The sequence below is a fragment of the Bombina bombina genome, chromosome 4 (genome assembly GCF_027579735.1).
Source record: "Bombina bombina isolate aBomBom1 chromosome 4, aBomBom1.pri, whole genome shotgun sequence".
Lineage (NCBI taxonomy): Eukaryota > Metazoa > Chordata > Amphibia > Anura > Bombinatoridae > Bombina > Bombina bombina.
The window spans coordinates 192,496,988-192,522,521 of NC_069502.1; the positions used below are offsets into that span (position 1 = coordinate 192,496,988).

The window sequence follows — 25,534 nt, forward strand, 5'->3', positions numbered from 1 at the left end:
GGAGGTAATTTCTCTCAGCAGAGCTGTGAGAATTATAGTTTGACTGAGATAAAAAACGTTTATTCTGTAATTTGTTTCCTGCTTTCAGAATTTGTTATCTTTGCTAATGGGATTAAACCTTTGCTAAAGTTGTGTTGTTTACAAGGATTGAGGCTATAACTGTTTCAATTTATTAATTTTCAACTGTCATAGATCTTCTGTGCTTCTTAAAGGCACAGTACATTTTAATATTATTCTAATTGAATTGTATTTCCAAGTTGCAAGTTTATTTGCTAGTGTGTTAAACATGTCTGATTCAGAGGATGATACCTGTGTCATTTGTTGCAATGCCAAAGTGGAGCCCAATAGAAATTTATGTACTAACTGTATTGATGCTACTTTAAATAAAAGTCAATCTGTACAAATTGAACAAATTTCACCAAACAACGAGGGGAGAGTTATGCCGACTAACTCGCCTCACGTGTCAGTACCTACATCTAACACTCAGAGGGAGGTGCGTGATATTGTAGCGCCGAGTACATCTGGGCGGCCATTACAAATCACATTACAGGATATGGCTACTGTTATGACTGAGGTTTTGGCTAAATTACCAGAACTAAGAGGTAAGCGTGATCACTCTGGGGTGAGAACAGAGTGCGCTGATAATATTAGGGCCATGTCAGACACTGCGTCACAGGTGGCAGAACATGAGGACGGAGAACTTCATTCTGTGGGTGACGGTTCTGATCCAAACAGACTGGATTCAGATATTTCAAATTTTAAATTTAAACTGGAAAACCTCCGTGTATTACTAGGGGAGGTGTTAGCGGCTCTGAATGATTGTAACACAGTTGCAATACCAGAGAAAATGTGTAGGTTGGATAAATATTTTGCGGTACCGACGAGTACTGAGGTTTTTCCTATACCTAAGAGACTTACTGAAATTGTTACTAAGGAGTGGGATAGACCCGGTGTGCCGTTCTCACCCCCTCCGATATTTAGAAAAATGTTTCCAATAGACGCCACCACAAGGGACTTATGGCAAACGGTCCCTAAGGTGGAGGGAGCAGTTTCTACCTTAGCTAAGCGTACCACTATCCCGGTGGAGGATAGCTGTGCTTTTTCAGATCCAATGGATAAAAAGTTAGAGGGTTACCTTAAGAAAATGTTTGTTCAACAAGGTTTTATATTGCAACCCCTTGCATGCATTGCGCCGATCACGGCTGCAGCGGCATTCTGGATTGAGTCTCTGGAAGAGAACATTGGTTCAGCTACTCTGGACGACATTACGGACAGGCTTAGAGTCCTTAAACTAGCTAATTCATTCATTTCGGAGGCCGTAGTACATCTTACTAAACTTACGGCGAAGAATTCAGGATTCGCCATTCAGGCACGCAGGGCGCTGTGGCTAAAATCCTGGTCAGCTGATGTTACTTCTAAGTCTAAATTGCTTAATATACCTTTCAAAGGGCAGACCTTATTCGGGCCCGGGTTGAAAGAGATTATCGCTGACATTACAGGAGGTAAAGGCCATGCCCTGCCTCAGGACAAAGCCAAAGCCAAGACTAGACAGTCTAATTTTCGTTCCTTTCGTAATTTCAAAGCAGGAGCAGCATCAACTTCCTCTGCACCAAAACAGGAAGGAGCTGTTGCTCGCTACAGACAAGGCTGGAAACCTAACCAGTCCTGGAACAAGGGCAAGCAGACTAGGAAACCTGCTGCTGCCCCTAAAACAGCATGAATTGAGGGCCCCCGATCCGGGATCGGATCTAGTGGGGGGCAGACTTTCTCTCTTCGCCCAGGCTTGGGCAAGAGATGTTCAGGATCCCTGGGCGCTAGAGATAATATCTCAGGGATACCTTCTGGACTTCAAATACTCTCCTCCAAGAGAGAGATTTCATCTGTCAAGATTGTCAACAATCCAGACAAAGAAAGAGGCGTTTCTACGCTGCGTACAAGAGCTCTTGTTAATGGGAGTAATCCATCCAGTTCCACGATCGGAACAGGGACAGGGGTTTTACTCAAATCTGTTTGTGGTTCCCAAAAAAGAGGGAATTTTCAGACCAATCCTGGACTTAAAGATCCTAAACAAATTCCTAAGAGTTCCATCGTTCAAGATGGAGACTATTCGGACAATTTTACCTATGATCCAAGAGGGTCAATACATGACCACTGTAGATTTAAAAGATGCTTACCTTCACATACCGATTCACAAAGATCATTATCGGTACCTAAGGTTTGCCTTCCTAGACAGGCATTACCAGTTTGTGGCTCTTCCATTCGGATTGGCTACAGCTCCAAGAATCTTCACAAAGGTTCTGGGTGCTCTTCTGGCGGTACTAAGACCGCGGGGAATCTCGGTAGCTCCATACCTAGACGACATTCTGATACAAGCTTCAAGCTTTCAAACTGCCAAGTCTCATACAGAGTTAGTGCTGGCATTTCTAAGGTCACATGGATGGAAGGTGAACGAAAAGAAAAGTTCACTCGTTCCACTCACAAGAGTTCCCTTCCTGGGGACTCTTATAGATTCTGTAGAAATGAAGATTTACCTGACAGAGGACAGGCTAACAAGACTTCAAAGTGCTTGCCGCACCCTTCATTCCATTCAACACCCGTCAGTGGCTTTCTCGGCCACATCTGTCCAGGGGGATGCCATTCAGCAGACCAGACTGGACAATTGTAACAACAGACGCCAGCCTTCTAGGTTGGGGTGCCGTCTGGAATTCTCTGAAGGCTCAGGGACAATGGAGTCAGGAGGAGAGTCTCCTGCCAATAAACATTCTGGAATTGAGAGCAGTTCTCAATGCCCTCCTGGCTTGGCCCCAGTTGACAACTCGGGGGTTCATCAGGTTTCAGTCGGACAACATCACGACTGTAGCTTACATCAACCATCAGGGAGGGACAAGAAGCTCCCTAGCTATGATGGAAGTATCAAAGATAATTTGCTGGGCAGAGTCTCACTCTTGCCACCTGTCAGCAATCCACATCCCGGGAGTGGAGAACTGGGAGGCGGATTTCTTAAGTCGTCAGACTTTTCATCCGGGGGAGTGGGAACTTCATCCGGAGGTCTTTGCCCAAATACTTCGACGTTGGGGCAAACCAGAGATAGATCTCATGGCGTCTCGACAGAACGCCAAGCTTCCTCGTTACGGGTCCAGATCCAGGGATCCAGGAGCAGTCCTGATAGATGCTCTGACAGCACCTTGGGACTTCAGGATGGCTTACGTGTTTCCACCCTTCCCGTTGCTTCCTCGATTGATTGCCAGAATCAAACAAGAGAGAGCATCAGTGATTCTAATAGCACCTGCGTGGCCACGCAGGACTTGGTATGCAGACCTGGTGGACATGTCATCCTGTCCACCTTGGTCTCTACCTCTGAAACAGGACCTTCTGATACAGGGTCCCTTCAAACATCAAAATCTAACTTCTCTGAAGCTGACTGCTTGGAAATTGAACGCTTGATTTTATCAAGACGTGGATTTTCTGAGTCAGTTATTGATACCTTAATACAGGCTAGGAAACCTGTTACCAGAAAGATTTACCATAAGATATGGCGTAAATACCTATATTGGTGTGAATCCAAAGGTTACTCTTGGAGTAAGGTTAGGATTCCTAGGATATTGTCTTTTCTACAAGAAGGTTTAGAAAAGGGTTTATCTGCTAGTTCATTAAAGGGACAGATCTCAGCTCTGTCCATTCTGTTACACAAACGTCTGTCAGAAGTTCCTGACGTCCAGGCTTTTTGTCAGGCTTTGGCCAGAATTAAGCCTGTGTTTAAAACTGTTGCTCCACCATGGAGTTTAAACCTTGTTCTTAATGTTTTACAGGGCGTTCCGTTTGAACCCCTTCATTCCATTGATATAAAGTTGTTATCTTGGAAAGTTCTATTTTTAATGGCTATTTCCTCGGCTCGAAGAGTCTCTGAATTATCAGCCTTACATTGTGATTCTCCTTATTTGATTTTTCATTCGGATAAGGTAGTCCTGCGTACTAAACCTGGGTTCTTACCTAAGGTAGTTACTAACAGGAATATCAATCAAGAGATTGTTGTTCCTTCTTTATGCCCAAATCCTTCTTCAAAGAAGGAACGTCTACTGCACAACCTGGATGTAGTCCGTGCTCTAAAATTTTACTTACAGGCAACTAAGGAATTTCGACAAACGTCTTCTCTGTTTGTCATTTACTCTGGGCAGAGGAGAGGTCAAAAAGCTTCCGCTACCTCTCTTTCTTTTTGGCTTCGTAGCATAATTCGTTTAGCTTATGAGACTGCTGGACAGCAGCCTCCTGAAAGAATTACAGCTCATTCTACTAGAGCTGTGGCTTCCACTTGGGCCTTCAAGAATGAGGCCTCTGTTGAACAGATTTGCAAGGCTGCAACTTGGTCTTCGCTTCATACTTTTTCCAAATTTTACAAATTTGACACTTTTGCTTCTTCGGAGGCTATTTTTGGGAGAAAGGTTCTTCAGGCAGTGGTTCCTTCTGTATAAAGAGCCTGCCTATCCCTCCCGTCATCCGTGTACTTTTGCTTTGGTATTGGTATCCCAGAAGTAATGATGACCCGTGGACTGATCACACTTAACAGAAGAAAACATAATTTATGCTTACCTGATAAATTCCTTTCTTCTGTAGTGTGATCAGTCCACGGCCCGCCCTGTTTTTAAGGCAGGTAAATATTTTTTAATTTATACTCCAGTCACCACTTCACCCTTGGCTTTTCCTTTCTCGTTGGTCCTTGGTCGAATGACTGGGAGTGACGTAGAGGGGAGGAGCTATATGCAGCTCTGCTGGGTGAATCCTCTTGCACTTCCTGTTGGGGAGGAGTAATATCCCAGAAGTAATGATGACCCGTGGACTGATCACACTACAGAAGAAAGGAATTTATCAGGTAAGCATAAATTATGTTTTTATTTCACATATATAACCAACTAAAAGATTTAATGTACTTCTTTATTGTCTCATTTATCTTATCCTAAATCCTTTTGCTTCATAGAACATAAAACGGTTAAAAGCTCCCAAATTTGTATTAATGGAGAAAAAAAAAACAGTGATACCTTCAGGTATTACATACATAGAGAATTCAATGAGACCTGTAAGATAACTTCAGACATGCCCAAGTAATGACCCTGTTTAGCCCGTTTGCCAAAGCTGCAAGATTCATTTTACACTAGAAAAGTAAAGTACCCTTCCGATTTTGTACACATGGTTATGATTTTAACTTTGTATTTTGAAAACATGTCGTGCATTTAATACAATTTTACAGTGTACATTCTATATTATTTTTTTCGTACATAAGCATTTTTACAGCGTAGCAATTTTTTAATGCTAATTGTAATGTATTTAATTCTAATTTTATGCAGGATTTGATTATGATTTTCACAGCACACTTTCAACATGCTTTTTAAAGTTTATACTCCTAATTTATGTGTCATACACAAATGTAGGTCACACATTTATCACAATAAATCCCGTGAGATCTGGTAGCAGTAATAGAAGTTTTTTTAGAGGTCAGAGGCCTTTAAAGAACCAGGTCCTATGAGACTTGAGTTCTCACAGGTAATAGCTACATAGTAAACATTATTCTATTCTAGATGTTAAATAACAAAATGTTTTTAAGTTAGCTTTCATATTCTAAACTGTTACTTTGCTTCATCTTAGAGTTTTAGAAAGAAACAATATTAAAAAGACAGCGTTTCTATAAATACAGTACCTAATTCCATAGTAAAGGCCAGGAAATGCTAGCTCCAATGAAAGGATACACAGGAGCCAGATCATATGCTAGTAACAATTTAAAGCACCAGTTTGCCCAAAATTCAAATAGTGTTAGCAATTCAATAGATTGCAGCTGCATTATAGCAGTCAAAAAGAAATAACTACAATTAATAGGTTCTATGAGACCTGCTGAAGAATGATAGCGACAGTGTTATTATTTGTATTCTGTTTCAATGCACCAGCTGATATCAGAAAATCTGAAACATAAGGCTAATGATAAATAGAAAATAAAATGGACTTTTATTATTTATTTTGCTTTCATATACTTTCATTATTTATTATTTATTTTAGATGGATTTATATTGTTTAGTCTCCTAAAAATGCACACTGCAGACTTCCCAATGCTCTTACCCTAATTATTGTCAGCAAATGAAATCTGCAAATAAAAAAAAAGGTTAATACTAACAAAATTAATGTGGCTAGTCTTTTTAGCTGCAGACTCAAGCCAGGATAGATTCTCCAGATAAGGAAAGTGGTGGGTTGAGTTTGGCTATTGAAAAACAATTGCAGCAAACAAGATGTTAATTTGTTTCAAAAGTGTTTAGTCTTGGTTGATATGTTATTATGCAGCTGGACAGCAGAGATGCCTTGCAATTACAAGGTGTGTAGTGTCCCTTTAACATTGAGTTAAAATTAAGTGGGGAAAAAGTCATGTAGGGGACCATTTTGTAAATGGCCTTGTGGTATTTTATTGTTGTAAGTGTCATGGTTATGGTTAATTGCAGGGTGGAGAGGTCATGTTAGGGTTAAAGGCCAGAAACATTTTTTTTTTAAAGAAGTCCCTCCAAATGAGCTTTTGGTGATTGACATGCCCTGCTTTCTCACGATTGGTTGCGCAAGAGAAGGGGCAGGCTTTACACGCTCACACAATGTGTAATGATAAATATGGGCAGCGGACAAACAGAATCTGCGGCCCGTATGCCACGAAAGTGAGCGGACAACTTCTCAAGTTAAGAAGCTTGTCCACTTGCCTTTTAATAAACGAGGGCCATTGTTTCTGCCAATAGATGTTCCTTAGAGGCTAGCAATTGTTACCAGCTGTAAGGAGCTGCTATTGTTTGGTGCCCTTAAATTATGACCTGTCACTAATACTTAAAGGGATAGTCTAGTGAAAATTAAACTTTCATGATTCAGATAGAGCATGCAATTTTAAACAACTTTCCAATTTACTTTTATCATCAAATTTGCTTTATTCTCTTGGTGGTATTTTTGAAAGCTAAACGTAGGTAGGCACAAACTGATTTCCAAACAGTTGAAAACTGCCTCTTGGCTCAGAGTATTTTGAACGTTTTTCACAGTTAGACAGTACTAGTTAATGTGTGTCATATAGATAACATTGTGCTTACTCCCGTGGAGGTATTTAGGAGTCTGCACTGATTGGCTAAGTTGCATGTCTGTCAAAAGCACTGAGATAAGGTGACAGTCTACAGAGGCTTAGATACAAGGTAATCACATAGGTAAAACATATATTAATATAACTGTGTTGGTTGTGCAAAACTGGGGAATGGGTAATAAAGGGATTATCTATCTTTTTAAACAATAACAATTGTGGTGTAAACTGTCCCTTTAATTAGTATAATAAAATCTGTGTTCACTAAATTTCATGTGGCTCCATTTCATATTTGCTTCTTCTTACCTTTGACTTGCTGTCAAAACAGGTGAACCCAGATAGAAAGTCCACGGTAAAACAGATAATTTCTCCTTGACAACTGCCCATATATGTTTTGGACTGAAAAATAAAATGGGAAAAAAACATTAGATAGTAGTACCTTACTAAACATTTTGGATTATACTATTTACTATGAGGCATATACAGCATCCTCAGATTCAACACAATTTGAGTTAAAGGGACAGTAAACCTTAAAAATAAAGTTATATGTGCAGAATTATATAACATTATTTTTAAGGTTTACTGTCCCTTTAATCTGCTAAAGCACTGATGATCAATTTGGGTGCTGATATACAGGGCTAACAGCTATCACTGAAGGTTACCAGCTTGAGAAAAATGCTAATAGTCAAATCAGCATTAAGTAGTGTACATATTATTAAAGGGAAATGGAAATAAGACATTTTAATTTATTTTAATTGTTGGTATACAAATAAAAATATTGATATTAGGCCATTGTTATTACCAGATGTGATTAAATAGTAGGTACTCTCAATTCAGACTATATTTCCTATAACACATTAAGTACAGCAGCACTGCTACACCCCGGGTGTTGGGGTTAGAAAAATCTCTGTTTCATTGTTGTAATAAAAACACACTAAGCAGTGGGTTATACTTCATTGTAATTCATTATTTTAAAACATAATTTATGCTTACCTGATAAATTTATTTCTCTTGTAGTGTATCCAGTCCACGGATCATCCATTACTTATGGGATATTAACTCCTCCCCAACAGGAAGTGCAAGAGGATTCACCCAGCAGAGCTGCTATATAGCTCCTCCCCTAACTGCCATTACCAGTCATTCGACCGAAAACATGCAGAGAAAGGAAAACCATAGGGTACAGTGGTGACTGTAGTTTAATGGAAAAATTACCTGCCTTAAAGTGACAGGGCGGGCCGTGGACTGGATACACTACAAGAGAAATAAATTTATCAGGTAAGCATAAATTATGTTTTCTCTTGTTAAGTGTATCCAGTCCACGGATCATCCATTACTTATGGGATACCAATACCAAAGCTAAAGTACACGGATGACGGGAGGGACAGGCAGGCTCTTTATACGGAAGGAACCACTGCCTGAAGAACCTTTCTCCCAAAAACAGCCTCCGAAGAAGCAAAAGTGTCAAATTTGTAAAATTTGGAAAAAGTATGAAGAGAAGACCAAGTTGCAGCCTTGCAAATCTGTTCAACAGAAGCCTCATTCTTAAAGGCCCAAGTGGAAGCCACAGCTCTAGTAGAATGTGCTGTAATTCTTTCAGGAGGCTGCTGTCCAGCAGTCTCATAGGCTAACCGTATTATGCTACGAAGCCAAAAGGAGAGAGAGGTAGCCGAAGCTTTTTGACCTTTCCTCTGACCAGAATAAACGACAAACAGGGAAGACGTTTGTCGAAAATCCTTAGTTGCCTGTAGATAAAATTTCAGGGCACGGACTACATCTAGATTGTGTAGCAGACGTTCCTTTTTCGAAGAAGGATTAGGACACAAAGATGTAACCACAATCTCTTGATTGATATTCCTGTTAGTGACCACCTTAGGTAGGAACCCAGGTTTAGTACGCAGAACTACCTTATCTGAATGAAAAATCAGATAAGGAGAATCACAATGTAAGGCAGATAACTCAGAGACTCTTCGAGCCGAGGAAATCGCCATTAAAAACAGAACTTTCCAAGATAACAACTTGATATCAATGGAATGAAGGGGTTCAAACGGAACCCCCTGTAAAACATTAAGAACTAAGTTCAAACTCCATGGTGGAGCAACAGTTTTAAACACAGGCTTGATCCTAGCTAAAGCCTGACAAAAAGCTTGAACGTCCGGAACTTCTGACAGACGTTTGTGTAAAAGAATGGACAGAGCTGAAATCTGTCCCTTTAAGGAACTAGTGGATAAACCCTTTTCTAAACCTTCTTGTAGAAAAGACAATATCCTCGGAATCCTAACCTTACTCCATGAGTAACTCTTGGATTCGCACCAATATAAGTATTTGCGCCATATCTTATGGTAAATCTTTCTGGTAACAGGCTTCCTAGCCTGTATTAAGGTATCAATAACTGACTCAGAAAAACCACGTTTTGATAAAATCAAGCGTTCAATTTCCAAGCAGTCAGCTTCAGAGAAATTAGATTTTGATGTTTGAAGGGACCCTGGATCAGAAGGTCCTGTTTCAGAGGTAGCGACCAAGGTGGACAGGATGACATGTCCACTAGATCTGCATACCAAGTCCTGCGTGGCCATGCAGGCATTATTAGAATCACTGATGCTCTCTCCTGTTTTGATTCTGGCAATCAATCGAGGAAGCATCGGGAAGGGTGGAAACACATAAGCCATCCCGAAGGTCCAAGGTGCTGTCAAAGCATCTATCAGAACCGCTCCCGGATCCCTGGATCTGGACCCGTAACGAGGAAGCTTGGCGTTCTGTCGAGACGCCATGAGATCTATCTCTGGTTTGCCCCAACGTCGAAGTATTTGGGCAAAGACCTCCGGATGAAGTTCCCACTCCCCCGGATGAAAAGTCTGACGACTTAAGAAATCCGCCTCCCAGTTCTCCACTCCCGGGATGTGGATTGCTGACAGGTGGCAAGAGTGAGACTCTGCCCAGCGAATTATCTTTGATACTTCCATCATTGCTAGGGAGCTTCTTGTCCCTCCCTGATGGTTGATGTAAGCTACAGTCGTGATGTTGTCCGACTGAAACCTGATGAACCCCCGAGTTGTTAACTGGGGCCAAGCCAGAAGGGCATTGAGAACTGCTCTCAATTCCAGAATGTTTATTGGTAGGAGACTCTCCTCCTGATTCCATTGTCCCTGAGCCTTCAGAGAATTCCAGACAGCGCCCCAACCTAGTAGGCTGGCGTCTGTTGTTACAATTGTCCAGTCCGGCCTGCTGAATGGCATCCCCCTGGACAGATGTGGCCGAGAAAGCCACCATAGAAGAGAATTTCTGGTCTCTTGATCCAGATTCAGAGTAGGGGACAAGTCTGAGTAATCCCCATTCCACTGACTTAGCATGCACAATTGCAGCGGTCTGAGATGTAGACGTGCAAAGGGTACTATGTCCATTGCTGCTACCATTAAGCCGATCACCTCCATGCATTGAGCTACTGACAGGTGTTGAATGGAATGAAGGACACGGCATGCATTTTGAAGCTTTGTTAACCTGTCTTCTGTCAGGTAAATCTTCATTTCTACAGAATCTATAAGAGTCCCCAAGAAGGGAACTCTTGTGAGTGGAAAGAGAGAACTCTTCTTTTCGTTCACCTTCCATCCATGCGACCTTAGAAATGCCAGTACTAACTCTGTATGAGACTTGGCAGTTTGAAAGCTTGAAGCTTGTATCAGAATGTCGTCTAGGTACGGAGCTACCGCAATTCCTCGCGGTCTTAGTACCGCCAGAAGAGCACACAGAACCTTTGTGAAGATTCTCGGAGCCGTAGCCAATCCGAATGGAAGAGCTACAAACTGGTAATGCCTGTCTAGAAAGGCAAACCTTAGATACCGGTAATGATCTTTGTGAATCGGTATGTGAAGGTAAGCATCCTTTAAATCCACTGTGGTCATGTACTGACCCTTTTGGATCATGGGTAAAATTGTCCGAATAGTTTCCATTTTGAACAATGGAACTCTTAGGAATTTGTTTAGGATCTTTAAATCCAAGATTGGCCTGAAAGTTCCCTCTTTTTTGGGAACCACAAACAGATTTGAGTAAAACCCTTGTCCTTGTTCCGACCGCGGAACCGGATGGATCACTCCCATTAATAAAAGATCTTGTACGCAGCGTAGAAACGCCTCTTTCTTTATTTGGTTTGTTGACAACCTTGACAGATGAAATCTCCCTCTTGGGGGAGAGAATTTGAAGTCTAGAAGGTATCCCTGAGATATGATCTCTAACGCCCAGGGATCCTGGACATCTCTTGCCCAAGCCTGGGCGAAGAGAGAAAGTCTGCCCCCCACTAGATCCGTTCCCGGATCGGGGGCCCTTGATTCATGCTGTCTTAGGGGCAGCAGCAGGTTTCCTGGCCTGCTTGCCCTTGTTCCAGGACTGGTTAGGTCTCCAGCCTTGTCTGTAGCGAGCAACAGCTCCTTCCTGTATTGGTGCAGAGGAAGTTGATGCTGCTCCTGCTTTGAAATTACGAAAGGAACGAAAATTAGACTGTCTAGCCTTAGGTTTGGCTCTGTCTTGAGGCAGGGCATGGCCTTTACCTCCTGTAATGTCAGCGATAATTTCTTTCAACCCGGGCCCGAATAAGGTCTGCCCTTTGAAAGGTATATTAAGCAATTTAGATTTAGAAGTAACGTCAGCTGACCAGGATTTTAGCCACAGTGCTCTGCGTGCCTGAATGGCGAATCCGGAATTCTTAGCCGTAAGTTTAGTTAAATGTACCACGGCATCTGAAATAAATGAGTTAGCTAACTTAAGGGCTTTAAGCTTGTGTGTAATCTCATCTAATGGAGCTGATTCAAGTGTCTTTTCCAGAGACTCAAACCAAAATGCTGCTGCAGCCGTGACAGGCGCAATGCATGCAAGAGGTTGCAATATAAAACCTTGTTGAACAAACATTTTCTTAAGGTAACCCTCTAACTTTTTATCCATTGGATCTGAAAAGGCACAGCTATCCTCCACCGGGATAGTGGTACGCTTAGCTAAAGTAGAAACTGCTCCCTCCACCTTAGGGACCGTTTGCCATAAGTCCCGTGTGGTGGCGTCTATTGGAAACATCTTTCTAAATATCGGAGGGGGTGAGAACGGCACACCGGGTCTATCCCACTCCTTAGTAACAATTTCAGTAAGTCTCTTAGGTATAGGAAAAACGTCAGTACTCACTGGTACCGCAAAATATTTATCCAACCTACACATTTTCTCTGGTATTGCAACTGTGTTACAATCATTCAGAGCCGCTAACACCTCCCCTAGTAATACACAGAGGTTTTCCAGCTTAAATTTAAAATTTGAAATATCTTAATCCAGTTTGTTTGGATCAGAACCGTCACCCGCAGAATGAAGCTCTCCGTCCTCATGTTCTGCAAATTGTGACGCAGTGTCTGACATGGCCCTAATATTATCAGCGCACTCTGTTCTCACCCCAGAGTGATCACGCTTACCTCTTAGTTCTGGTAATTTAGCCAAAACTTCAGTCATAACAGTAGCCATATCCTGTAATGTGATTTGTAATGGCCGCCCAGATGTACTCGGCGCTACAATATCACGCACCTCCCGAGCGGGAGATGCAGGTACTGACACGTGAGGCGAGTTAGTCGGCATAACTCTCCCCTCGTTGTTTGGTGAAATATGTTCAATTTGTACAGATTGACTTTTATTTAAAGTAGCATCAATACAGTTAGTACATAAATTTCTATTGGGCTCCACTTTGGCTTTAGTACATATAGCACAGATATCTTCCTCTGAATCAGACATGTTTAACACACTAGCAAATAAACTAGCAACTTGGAAATACTTTTCAAGAAATTTACTATAATATGAAAACGTACTGTGCCTATAAGAAGCACAGAAAAAGTTATGACAGTTGAAAATTAATAAACTGAAAAGTTATAGCATCAAATCTTTGTAAAAAACACAATTTTAGCAAAGGATTGCTCCCATTAGCAAAGGATAACTAACCCTGATAGCAGAAAAAAAAAATAAAATACAGAAATAAACGTTTTTGGTTTTTTTTATCACAGTCAACTACAATCTCACAGCTCTGCTGTGAGTGATTACCTCCCTCAAAACAAGTTTTGAAGACCCCTGAGTTCTGTAGAGATGAACCGGATCATGCAGGGAAGACAATAAACTTCTGACTGAATTTTTTGATGCGTAGAAAAAGCGCCAAAAAAGGCCCCTCCCCCTCACACATAACAGTGAGAGAGATCAGTAAACTGTCATAAATTAAATAAAACGACTGCCAAGTGGAAAAAAATAGTGCCCAAAACATTTTTTCACCCAGTACCTCAGAAAATTAAACGATTTTACATGCCAGCAAAAAACGTTTAACATTAATAAATTGAGTGTTATTAAAAAGCCTGTTGCTAGTCCCTGCAAATTAGGCTAAAGTTTTATGCATACAGTATAATTCCAGTGAAGTGCCATTCCCCAGAATACTGAAGTGTAAAATATACATACATGACAGCCTGATACCAGTTGATGCTACTGCATTTAAGGCTGAGTTTACATTATATCGGTATGGCAGAATTTTCTCATCAATTCCATTGTCAGAAAATAATAAGCTGCTACATACCTCTTTGCAGATTAATCTGCCCGCTGTCCCCTGATCTGAAGTTTACCTCTCCTCAGATGGCCGAGAAACAGCAATATGATCTTAACTACTCCGGCTAAAATCATAGAAAAACTCAGGTAGATTCTTCTTCAAATTCTACCAGAGAAGGAATAACACACTCCGGTGCTATTATAAAATAACAAACTTTTGATTGAAGGTATGAAACTAAGTATAATCACCACAGTCCTCTCACACATCCTATCTATTTGTTGGGTGCAAGAGAATGACTGGTAATGGCAGTTAGGGGAGGAGCTATATAGCAGCTCTGCTGGGTGAATCCTCTTGCACTTCCTGTTGGGGAGGAGTTAATATCCCATAAGTAATGGATGATCCGTGGACTGGATACACTTAACAAGAGAAAAAGGAGTTTATCTTTTATTTATTTTTTTAACTTAAAGGTCCATTACTTCCTGCCACTGCCCCAAAAGGGGCTGTGGTCTCTACAGGAAGATAAATGAGCAGCCTTTCCTTTGAAGTGTTGTTAGGAGACAACAGTATTAACTGCAGTAAGTTTGTTGCCCATGCTCAGTGGAGGACTTATGTTTCAAAAATCAAAATTTATGCTTACCTGATAAATTTCTTAGGAATATCACTCCTGGCCAGCAGGAGAAGGCAAAGAGCACCCCAGCTAAGCTGTTAAGTATCAAGTATTAAGTACCTCCCTACCCACAATCCCCCAGTCATTCAACCAAAGAGAAAGGAGAGAAAGGAAGCAAAACAAGGTGCAGAGGTGCCTGAGGTTTATATAACAAAAACTGTCTAAATAAAGGGCGGGCCGTGGACTCACCGTGTCAAGAAAGAAAGAAATTTATCAGGTAAGCATACATTTTGTTTTCTTTCTAAGGACACAGTGAGTTCACGGACCATCATCAATTACTTTTGGGAATCAATACCCAAGCTAGAGGACACAGGCGATTAGGGAGGGGCAAGACAGGTAACCTAAACAGAAGGCACTACTGCATGAAGAACCTTTCTCCTAAAGAAAGCCTCGGCCGAGGCAAAAGTATCAAACTTATAGAATTTGAAAAAAGTATGACCAAGTCGCAGCCTTGCAAATCTGATCCATAGAAGCTTCATTTTTGAGAGCCCAGGAAGAAGAGACAGCCCTTGTTGAATGAGCTGTGATTTTCTCAGGAGGTTGCTGACCAGCAGTCTCATAGGCCAAATAAATTATACTCTTTAACCAGAGTGAAAGAGAAGTAGCCATAGCTTTCTGACCCTTGCGTTTCCCAGAGAAACAGACAAACAAAGCAGAAGACTGTTGAAAATCCTTAGTCGCCTGTAAGAGAATTTCAACGCATGCACCACATCTAGGTTGTGCAGCAAATGCTCCTTATGAGAAGAAGGATTAGGACACAAGGAAGGAACAATGATTTCCTGATTAATATTTCTATAGAAAAACAACCTTGGGAAGGAAACCTAACTTAGTACGTATAATGATCAAAGGATAGTAGTGTCTCAGCACTGTCAGTGTAGATTATAGTAAAAAGTAATTGTATATAAGGCTGTGGATTCGTCAAATAATGCGCTATGCGACAAAGTCAGTTCAAGAGAGTTTGGAACATGCGTTTATAACGCTAAGCTTTTACCCGTGGATAGGCGACTTCCCCTGTTACCTGTACATCACGGTTGCACTGGTCGGTCATAAGGAGATCTGTTGGCACATCTGCTTCATCTGTCCGGGGTTTCACATGCACCTCTGTGCTATGGAAGTCTCTCTCTTTCAACCTTTGGCAACATCTGATGACATCATCCGGTATACTGAGCGTCTTCTCTCCAAACTCTCAGCGTGCAGTAAATCCTTCTGTAGCCTTTCAGTCTGTAATGGACTAGAAAAACTGTGCTCACATCTCCCAAGATCCAAATGTTTAGGATAGCACAAATCAGGAGCACCAGTTAATCCATTATGAATAAAATATAGCGTTTATTAGAGAATTACAGCAGTGTAAAAAGTTACAAATGTAACCGTAGCTATAACTACGGCTAATGCTGAAAAGTGTTAGCACTATGGGCATTGCATATGCTACTTACTGATGATTATTATCATTTCTGTGGTTACATTTGTAACCTTTTACACTGCTGTAATTCTCTAATAAGCGCTATATTTTATTCATAACGGATGAACTGGTGCTCCTGATTTGTTTTATTCTAATTTAGTACGTAGAACCACCTTATCAGAATGAAAGAAAAGGTAAGGGGAATCATACTGTAAAGCCAAGAGCTCAGAAACTCTCCGAGCAGAAGAAATGGCAACAAGAAACAAAACCTTCCAAGATAACATCTTAATATCTAAGGAATGCATAGGCTCAAATGGAGCCTGCTGAAGGACTTTAAGAACAAGGTTAAGACTCCAGGGAGGAGTAACAGGTTTAAACACAGGCCTGATTCTGACCAAGACCTGACAAAAGGATTGTACATCTGGTACATCTGCCAGACAGTTATGCAATAAAATAGACAATAAAGATATTTGACCCTTCAAGGAACTTGCTGACAACCCTTTCTCCAGACCCTCCTGGAGAAAGGACACAATCCTGGGAATCCTGACCTTACTCCACGAAAAACCTTTGGATTCACACCAGTACAGATATTTACACCATATTTTATGGTTAATCCTTCTAGTCACAGGCTTACGAGCCTGAATCAAGGTCTCAATGACCAATTCCGAGAACCCTCGCTTAGACGAAACTAAGCGTTCAATCTCCAAGCAGCCAGCTTCAAAGAAATTAGATTGGATGAAGGAAGGCACCCTGAAGTAGAAGGTCCTACCTCAGCGGAAGTCTCCAAGGTGGAAGAGATGACATTTCCACTAGGTCTGCATACCAAATCCTGCAAAGCCATGCCGGGGCTATTAGAATCACAGATGCCCTCTCCTGCTTGATTCAAGCAATGACTCTTGGAAGGAGAGTGAATGGAGGAAACTGGTATGCTAGACTGAAGTTCCAAGGAACTGCCAGAGCATCTATCAGAAATGCCTGTGGATCCCTTGACCTCGAGACGTATCTCGGGTGTTTGGCATTCTGATGAGAAGCCATGAGATCTAACTCTGGCTGCCCCCACTTGAGGGTCAAGCTGGAAAACACATCTGGATGAAGTTCCCACTCCCCGGGATGAAAAGTCTGTCTACTTAGAAAATCTGCTTCCCAATTGTCCACTCCTGGGATGTGGATCGCAGAAAGACAGCAGATGTCGGTCTCTGCCCACTGAATAATTTGGGTCACCTCTGTCATGGCCAAGGAACTCAGAGTTCCCCCCTGGTGGTTGATGTAGGCCACCGAAGTTATGTTGCCCGACTGGAATCTGATAAACTGGGCTGAGGCTAACTGAGGCCAGGCCAGAAGAGCATTGAAGATTGCTCTCAGCTCCAAGATGTTTATGGGCAGAACAGACTCCTCCCGGGTTCATAAGCTCTGAGCCTTTAATGAGCCCCACCTAGAAGGCTGGCATCCGTGGTCACAATCACCCAGGAAGGTCTGCGGAAGCAAGTACCCTGGGAGAGATGGTCCTGAAAAAGCGATCCCCGGAAGAGAGTCTATTGACACCTGATCTAGATCTATACGCGGAGACAGATCTGTATAGTCCCCATTCCATTGTTTGAGCATGCATAACTGCAAAGGTCTGAGATGGAACCGAGCGAACAGAATGATGTCCATGAACGCCACCATCAGACTGATTACCAACATACATTGAGACACTGAAGGCCGAGGAGAGGACTGTAGGGCAAGATAAGAGTAAAAAATCTTTCTCTTTCTGACCTCCATTAGAAAAATCTTCATTAACAGAGAATCTATTATAGTCCCCAAAAATATGACCCTTGTAGCTGGAACCAGATAACGTTTTTCCCGATTCACCTTCCACCCGTGTGATCGAAGAAAAGACAACAAGATTTCTGTATGAGATTCTGCTTGTTGAAAAGATGGTGCCTGAACCAGAATGTCGTCCAGATAAGGGGCCACTGCAATGCTCTGAGATTGAAGCACAGCTAAAAGAGCCCTCAGAACCTTTGAAAAATCCTGGGAGCTGTGGCAAGGCCAAATGGAAGGGCCACTAACTGGAAATGATTGTCCAAGAAGGCGAATCTCAGAAACTTGTGATGATCCCTGTGAATGGGAACATGATGGTATGCAACCTTTAGGTTTATGGTTGTCATGAACTGACCCTCTTGTACCAAGGGAAGAATGGAGCATATAGTCTCCATCTTGAAGGATGGAACTCTGAGAAACTTGTTTAAACATTTTAGATCTAGGATTGGTCGAAAAGTTCCCTCCTTTTTGGGAACTTCATACAGATTTGAGTAAAATCCCAGACCCCTTTCCTGAAAGCAAACTGGAACTATTACCCCCAGGGCAGAAAGGTCCCAGCCGCAATGTAATAACGTCTCTCTTTTTATCTGGTCTACAGATAATCTGGAGAGGAGAAACCTGCCTCTGGGAGGAAAAGATTTGAAGCCTATTTCTCTTGTTAAGTGTATCCAGTCCACGGATCATCCATTACTTATGGGATATATTCTCCTTCCCAACAGGAAGTTGCAAGAGTCCACCCACAGCAAAGCTGCTACATAGCTCCTCCCCTAACTGCCATTACCAGTCATTCTCTTGCAAGTCTCAACATAGATAGGAGGTCGTGAGAGTCTGTGGTTTTTTATACTTAGTTTATTTCTTCAATCAAAAGTTTGTTATTTTTAAATGGCACCGGAGTGTGCTGTTTATCTCAGTTGCTGTTCTCACACATTCTGAGGAGTAAGGTACTTCAGAGGGGGAATGGCGTGCAGGTTTTCCTGCAAATAAGGTATGTGCAGTAAAATATTTTTCTAAGGAATGGAATTGACTAAGAAAATACTGCTGATACCGAAGTAATGTAAGTACAGCCTTTAAATGCAGTGAAAGCGACTGGTACCAGGCTGATTGATAGAGATATATGCTAAGGTATGTGCAGTAATATATTTTTCTAAGGAATGGAATTGACTAATAAAATACTGCTGATACCGAAGTAATGTAAGTAAAGCCTTAAATGCAGTGATAGCGACTGGATCAGGCTTATTAATAGACATACATACTCTTATAAGAATGTGTTTTAAAACGTTTGCTGGCATGTTTAATCGTTTTTTAACATATGTTTGGTGATAAAACTTATTGGGGCCTAATTTTTCCACATGGCTGGCTTAAATTTTTGCATAGAAACAGTTATAGGGAAGGTAATCCACAGCTCAGCTGTGGCAGTTTTGTTGTGTCTGTTTAAAAAAAATGTCGTTTTTTTTTTTTTTTTTTTATGTGTTTTTTGCATTAAGGGGTTAATCATCCATTTGCAAGTGGGTGCAATGCTCTGTTAACTTATTACATGTACTGTAAAAATTTCGTTTGATTTACTGCCTTTTTTCACTGTTTTTCAAATTTTGACAAAATTTGTTTCTCTTAAAGGCACAGTAACGTTTGTTATATTTGCTTGTTAACTTGATTTAAAGTGTTTTCCAAGCTTACTAGTCTCTTTATTAGTTCTAACATGTCTAACATAGAGGAGGCTCTGTGTTTATTATGTTTAAAGCTATGGTGGAACCCCATTTTAGAATGTGTACCAGATGTACTGATTTCATGTTAAACAATAAAGATCATTTTTTGTATTTAAAAACATTATCACCAGAGGATTCTGTCGAGGGGGAAGTTATGCCGACTAACTCTCCCCACGTGTCAGACCCTTTGACTCCCGCTTTAGGGACTCACGCTCAAATGGCGCCAAGTACATCAAGGGCACCCATAGCGTTTATTTTACCAGAGGATTCTGTCGAGGGGGAAGTTATGCCGACTAACTCTCCCCACGTGTCAGACCCTTTGACTCCTGCTCCAGGGACTCACGCTCAAATGGTGCCAAGTATATCAATGGCGCCCATAGCGTTTATTTTACAAGACATGGCAAAGGTTGTGTATAATACACTGGCAGCAGTATTAGTCAGACTACCTGAAATTAAAGGAAAGCAAAACAGCTCTGGGGGTAGATACAGAGCATACAGACGCTTTAAGAACCATGTCTGATACTACCTCACAATATGCTTAGTCTGTGGGTGATATTTGTGACTCAGGGAAGATGATTTAACCTGATTCTGATATTTCTACATTTAAAATTTATGCTTGAGAACCTCCACTTGTTGCTCAGGGAGGCTTTAGCTGCTCTGAATGAATGTGTACAATCGCAGTGCCAGAGAAATTGTGTAGACTGGATAAATAATATGCAGTGCTGGTGTGTACTTATGTTTTTCCAATACCTAAAGAGGTTTACTAAAATTTTTCATAAGGAATGGGATAGACCAGGTGTGCCGTTCTCTTCCCCTCCTATTTTTTAGAAGAATGTTTTCTAATAGTTGCCACCACACGGGACTTATGGCAGACAGTTCCTAAGGTGGAGAGAAGAGTTTCTACTCTAGCTAAGCGTACCACTACCTCTGGCGAGGACTGTTGTGCTTTTTTAGATCCAATGGATAAAAAATGTTTATTCAACAAGGTTTTATCCTGCAGCCCCTTGCACGCATTGCTCCTGTCACTGCTGCTGCGGCGTTCTGGTTTGAGTCTCTTGATGAGGCTTTACAGGCTCCATTGGATGAATATATTTGACAAGCTTAGAGCACTTAAGCTAGCCAATTCCTTTGTTTTCTGATGCCTTTGTTCCTTTGACTAGACTAACGGCTAAGAATTCTGTTTTTTACTATACTGGCGCGCAGAGCGCTATGGCTTATATCATGGTCAGCTGTCGTGACTTTAATAAATAAGCTACTTAACTTCCCTTCAAGGGGCAGGCCCTATTCAGGCCTAGTTTGAAGGAGATTATTACTTATATCACTGGAGGAAAAAGATCATGCCCTTCCTCAGGACAGGTCCAAATCAAGGGACAAAAAAGGCCTAATTTTCGTGCCTTTCGAAAATTCAAGGCAGGTGTGGCATCAACTTCCTCTAAGGCAAAATAAGAGGGAACTTTTGCTCAGTCCAAGGCGGTCTGGAGACAACCGGACCTGGAACAAAGATAAGCAGGTCAAGGAGCCTGCTGCTGCCTCTAAAACAGCATGAGGAACGGACCCCTATCTGGTAACGGATCCTATAGGGGGCAGACTTCATTCTTCGCCCAGGCGTGGGCAAGAGATGCCCAGGATCCCTGGGCATTTGAAATTATACCCCAGAGATATCTTCTGGATTTCAAAGCTTTCCCCCCCAAAAAAGGGGAGTTTTTGCCTTTCACATTTATCTGCAAACCAGATAAAGAAAGAGACATTCTTGCATTGTGTACGTGACCCATTCAGTTCCAATAGAGGAACAGGGACACCGTTTTCCTCAAATCAGTTTGTGGTTCCCAAGGAAAGGAAACCTTCAGACCTATTTTGGATCTAAAAGATCTTAAACAAATTCTTTAGAATTCTATCATTTAAGATGGAAACTATTCGTACCATCTTAACTATGATCCAGGAGAGTCAATAGAGGACTACAATGGATTTGAAGGATGCTTATCCTCACATTACGATGCATAAAGATCACCATCGGTTTTTCAGGTTTGCCTTTCTAGACAGGCATTACCAGTTTGTAGCTCTTTCCTTTGGGTTAACTACAGCCCCTAGAATCTTAATGGAGGTTCTGGGGTCACTTTGGTGGTCCTTAGGGCCGCGGGGCATAGAAGTGGCCCCTTATTTAGACGACATCCTGATACAGGCGTCAAACATCCAAGTTGCCAAGTCTCATACGGACGTAGTACTGGCATTTCTGAGATCGCATGGGTGGAAAGTGAACAAGGAAAGAGTTCTCTATCCCCAATATCAAGGGTTTCCCTCCTAGGGATTCTGATAGATTTTGTAGAAATTAAAATTTACCTGACGGAGTCCAGGTTGTCAAAGTTTCTAAATTTCTGCCGTGTTCTTCATTCCATCCGTGCCCTTTGGTGCCTCAGTACATGAATGTAATCGGCTTAATGGTAGCGGCAAGGGACATTGTACCGTTTGCACGCCTACATTTCAGACCACTGCAACTATGCATGCTCAGCCAGAGGAACGGGGATTACACAGATTTGTTCTCCTGTTAAATCCGGACCAAGAAACCAGAGATTCTCTTCTCTGGTGACTATCTTGGGTCCATCTGTCCAAGGGTATGACCTTCCGCAGGTCAGATGGGACAATTGTTACAACAGATGCCAGCCTTTTAGGTTGGGATACAGTCTGGAACTCCCTGAAGGCTCAGGGATAGTGGACTCAGGAGGAGACCCTCCTTCTAATGAATATTCTGGAACTGGGAGCGATATTCCATGCTCTTCAGACTTGGCCTCAGTTAGCAACTCTGAGGTACATCATATTTCAGTCGGACAATATCACGACTGTGGCTTACATCAACCATCAAGGGGGAACAGAAGTTCCCTAGCAATGTTAGAAGTCTTAAAATAATTCACTGGACAGAGACTCACTCTTGTCTAAAAGCTATCCCTATCCCAGGTGTTGAGAACTGGGAGGCAGATTTTCTAAGTCGTCAGACTTTTCATCCGGGGGAGTGGGAATTCCCTCCGGAGGGGTTTGCACAAGATCAAGCAGGAGAGTGCTTTGGTGCTTTTGACAGCGCCTGCGTGGCCACGCAGGACCTGGTATGCAGATCTGGTGGACATGTCATTCTTTCCACCACGGTCTCTGCTTCTGAGAAAGGACCCTCTACCTCAGGGTCTTTTCAACCATCTAAATATAACTAATCTGAGATGGACGGCCTGGAGACAGAACGCTTGATGTTATCAAAGCATGGCTTCTCCGAGTCAGTAATTGATACCTTAATACAGGCATAAAAGCCTGTCTCTAGGAAAATTTAACATAAGATATGGTGTAAATATCTTATTGTTATGAATCCAAGGGTTACTCATGGAGTAAAGTCTGGATTCCCAGGATATTATCTTTTCTCCAAGATGATTTTGAGAAAAGGGTTGTCAGCTAGTTCTTTAAAAGGACAGATTTCTACTCTGTCTATTCTTTTGCACAAGCGTCTGGCAGGTATTCTAGACGTTCAGGCCTTTGGTCAGGCTTTGGTTAGAACCAAGCCTGTGGTTAAAAATGTTGCTCCGCCATGGAGCTTAAAGCTGGTTCTTAAGGTTCTTCAAGGAGTTCCATTTGAACCTTTTCATTCCATAGATATCAAACTTCTATCTTGGAAAGTTCCTTTTTGGTAGCTATTTCCTCGGCTCATAGAGTCTCCGAGTTATCTGCGTTGCAATGTGATTCTCCTTATCTGGTTCTCCGTACGGATAAGGTAGTCCTGTGTACCAACCTGGGTTTTTACCTAAGGTGGTATCTAACAAGAATATCACTCAAGAGATTGTTGTTCCATTCTTGTATCCTAATCCTTCTTCAAAGAAGGAACGTCTATTACACAATTTGGACGTGGTTCGTGTTTTAAAGTTTTATTTACAAGCTACTACAGATTTTCATCAAACATTCACCTTGTTTGTTGTCTATTCTGGACAGAGGAGAGGTCAAAGGACTTCAGCAACCTCTCTGTCTTTTTGGTTAAAAAGCATAATTCATTTAGCTTATGAGACTGCTGGACAGCAGCCTCCTGAAGGGATTACAGCTCATTCTACTAGAGCTGTGGTTTTCACTTGGGCCTTTTTTAAATGTGGCTTCTGTTGAACAGATTACAAGACGGAGTCTTGGTCTGCGTTTCATACTTTTTCAAATTTAACAAATTTGATACCTTGCTTCTTCGGAGGCTATTTTTGGGAGAAAGGGTTTTTTACAGGCAGTGGTAACTTCCGTTTAAGTACCTGCCTTGTCCCTCCCATCATCCGTGTACTTTAGCTTTGGTATTGGTATCCCATAAGTAATGGATGATCCGTGGACTGGATACACTTAAAGGATTACTTTCTGTTATAATTTTTAAGCTAAACAACTAACATATTAAAGTTAATAAACATTAATTAAAACCTACTGACCTATATTTTCTCCAAAACAAAGTTTCATAACGTTCTAAAAGTTATATCTTTTATTCGCCGATGATGTCACGTTATCCTGCCCACTATTTTCAGCACTGAGTGTTCAAAATACTTAAACCAATAACTTTGTGTTTAAAGCGCCATTTTGAAACCTAGGTATTGTAAACGGATTGGTACAGAGCAAAGGATACCCACGGAGTGGGTTTGGAAAACAATTAAATTTGCAGACAAGATTTCTGATATACGGTAGAGATATGTTAATGAAATGCTATTGATAAAAAGAGTATTTGGGGTAGTTAGTTAGTAACAGGCATAGAAAATATTTACTTACAGTGGCCCTTTAACAAGAGAAAACATAATTTATGCTTACCTGATAAATTTATTTCTCTTGTGGTGTATCCAGTCCACGGCCCGCCCTGTCACTTTAAGGCAGGTAATTTTTCCATTAAACTACAGTCACCACTGCACCCTATGGTTTTCCTTTCTCTGCATGTTTTCGGTCGAATGACTGGTAATGGCAGTTAGGGGAGGAGCTATATAGCAGCTTTGCTGTGGGTGGACTCTTGCAACTTCCTGTTGGGAAGGAGAATATATCCCATAAGTAATGGATGATCCGTGGACTGGATACACCACAAGAGAAATAAATTTATCAGGTAAGCATAAATTATGTTTTTGTATCCCTGGGAGACATTGTCCACCGCCCAGGGATCCGGTACATCTCTTATCTAAGCCTGGGAAAAAAGAGAGAGTCTGCCCCCTACAAGATCAGCTCTCGGATCGGGGGTCAACCCTTCATGCTGACTTGGAATCAGCTTTTTAGATTGTTTTGCCTTATTCCAGGACTGGTTGGGCTTCCAGTAAGTCTTGGCTTGATCTTGCTTGGAGGAAGAGGAGGAAGACTTGCCTTTAAAGTTACGAAAGGAACGAAAGTTACTCTAATGTCCTTTCTGCTCATTCTTTTTATCTTGAGGAAGAAAAGTAGATATTCTAAAAAAAGTATATATATTAGTGCATAAATCACCTGAGCAATTATTGCTTAGTGCTGAAGATACAAGCAATATTAATAGTGATAAATCTATATATCAATATTTCTATATCTAAGCACCTAATTCATAATGTAGAATACTTAGAACAAAGGTAAGCAGAAGATAGTAAATAAATGGCACTTCTAGTACACAGAATAAACTCATCAGCCACTGGTGGGTGATACTATACCTACGCACGTTAAACTCCAAATAGTATATAATATGCAGAATAGATTCATCAACCACCAGAGGGTAGTACCATACTACCATATATTACACTCAGAGCTATATCACTTGTATGCAGAACTTAACTATTGTAAGATGGCTCTATATAAATTGGCCTTATCTGCACCAATTGAAATGATCAACAAAGGCCAAACAATTATTGCTTAGTGCTGAAGATACAAGCAATATTAGTAATGATATATATTACTGTTTCTATATCTAAGCTCCTAATTCATAATGTGGAATATTTAGAACGAAAGTAAGCAGAAGATAGTAAATAAATGGCACATATAGTACACAGAATAAACTCACCAGCCGCTGGTGGGTGATACCATAACTGCGCACGTTAAACTCCAAATAGTTTATAATATGCAGAATAGATTCAGCAACCACCAGTGGATAATACCATACTGCCATATGTTAGCTTTAAATAGCTTACAGCTGACACCTGTATTTTATGTCTAAGACTACGGTCGCATTGACCGAAACCGGTCAGACTTTTCCTTGTTTTACATTGCTCACCCTTTTGTATTTTTGGAGTCTGCCTACTTTTTTTTTTTTTTTTTTTTCTTTATTATTTCTTTATTGAAAATTTTCAGAAAAGTGCATAATACAAAACATAGGATACACAATCTGTATGGTGGTACAATAACTGACATTGTG

General features: G+C 41.3%; 1 protein-coding gene across 1 annotated transcript in view; it reads right to left on the reverse strand.

Moving 5' to 3' along the window:
• Positions 1-25,534, reverse strand: part of SNTG2 (syntrophin gamma 2) — an 804,523-nt gene that overhangs the window by 70,842 nt on the left and 708,147 nt on the right. The window contains 1 exon segment of the mRNA XM_053711340.1: positions 7,388-7,480. Within this exon segment, the coding sequence (XP_053567315.1) occupies positions 7,388-7,480 (93 nt within the window).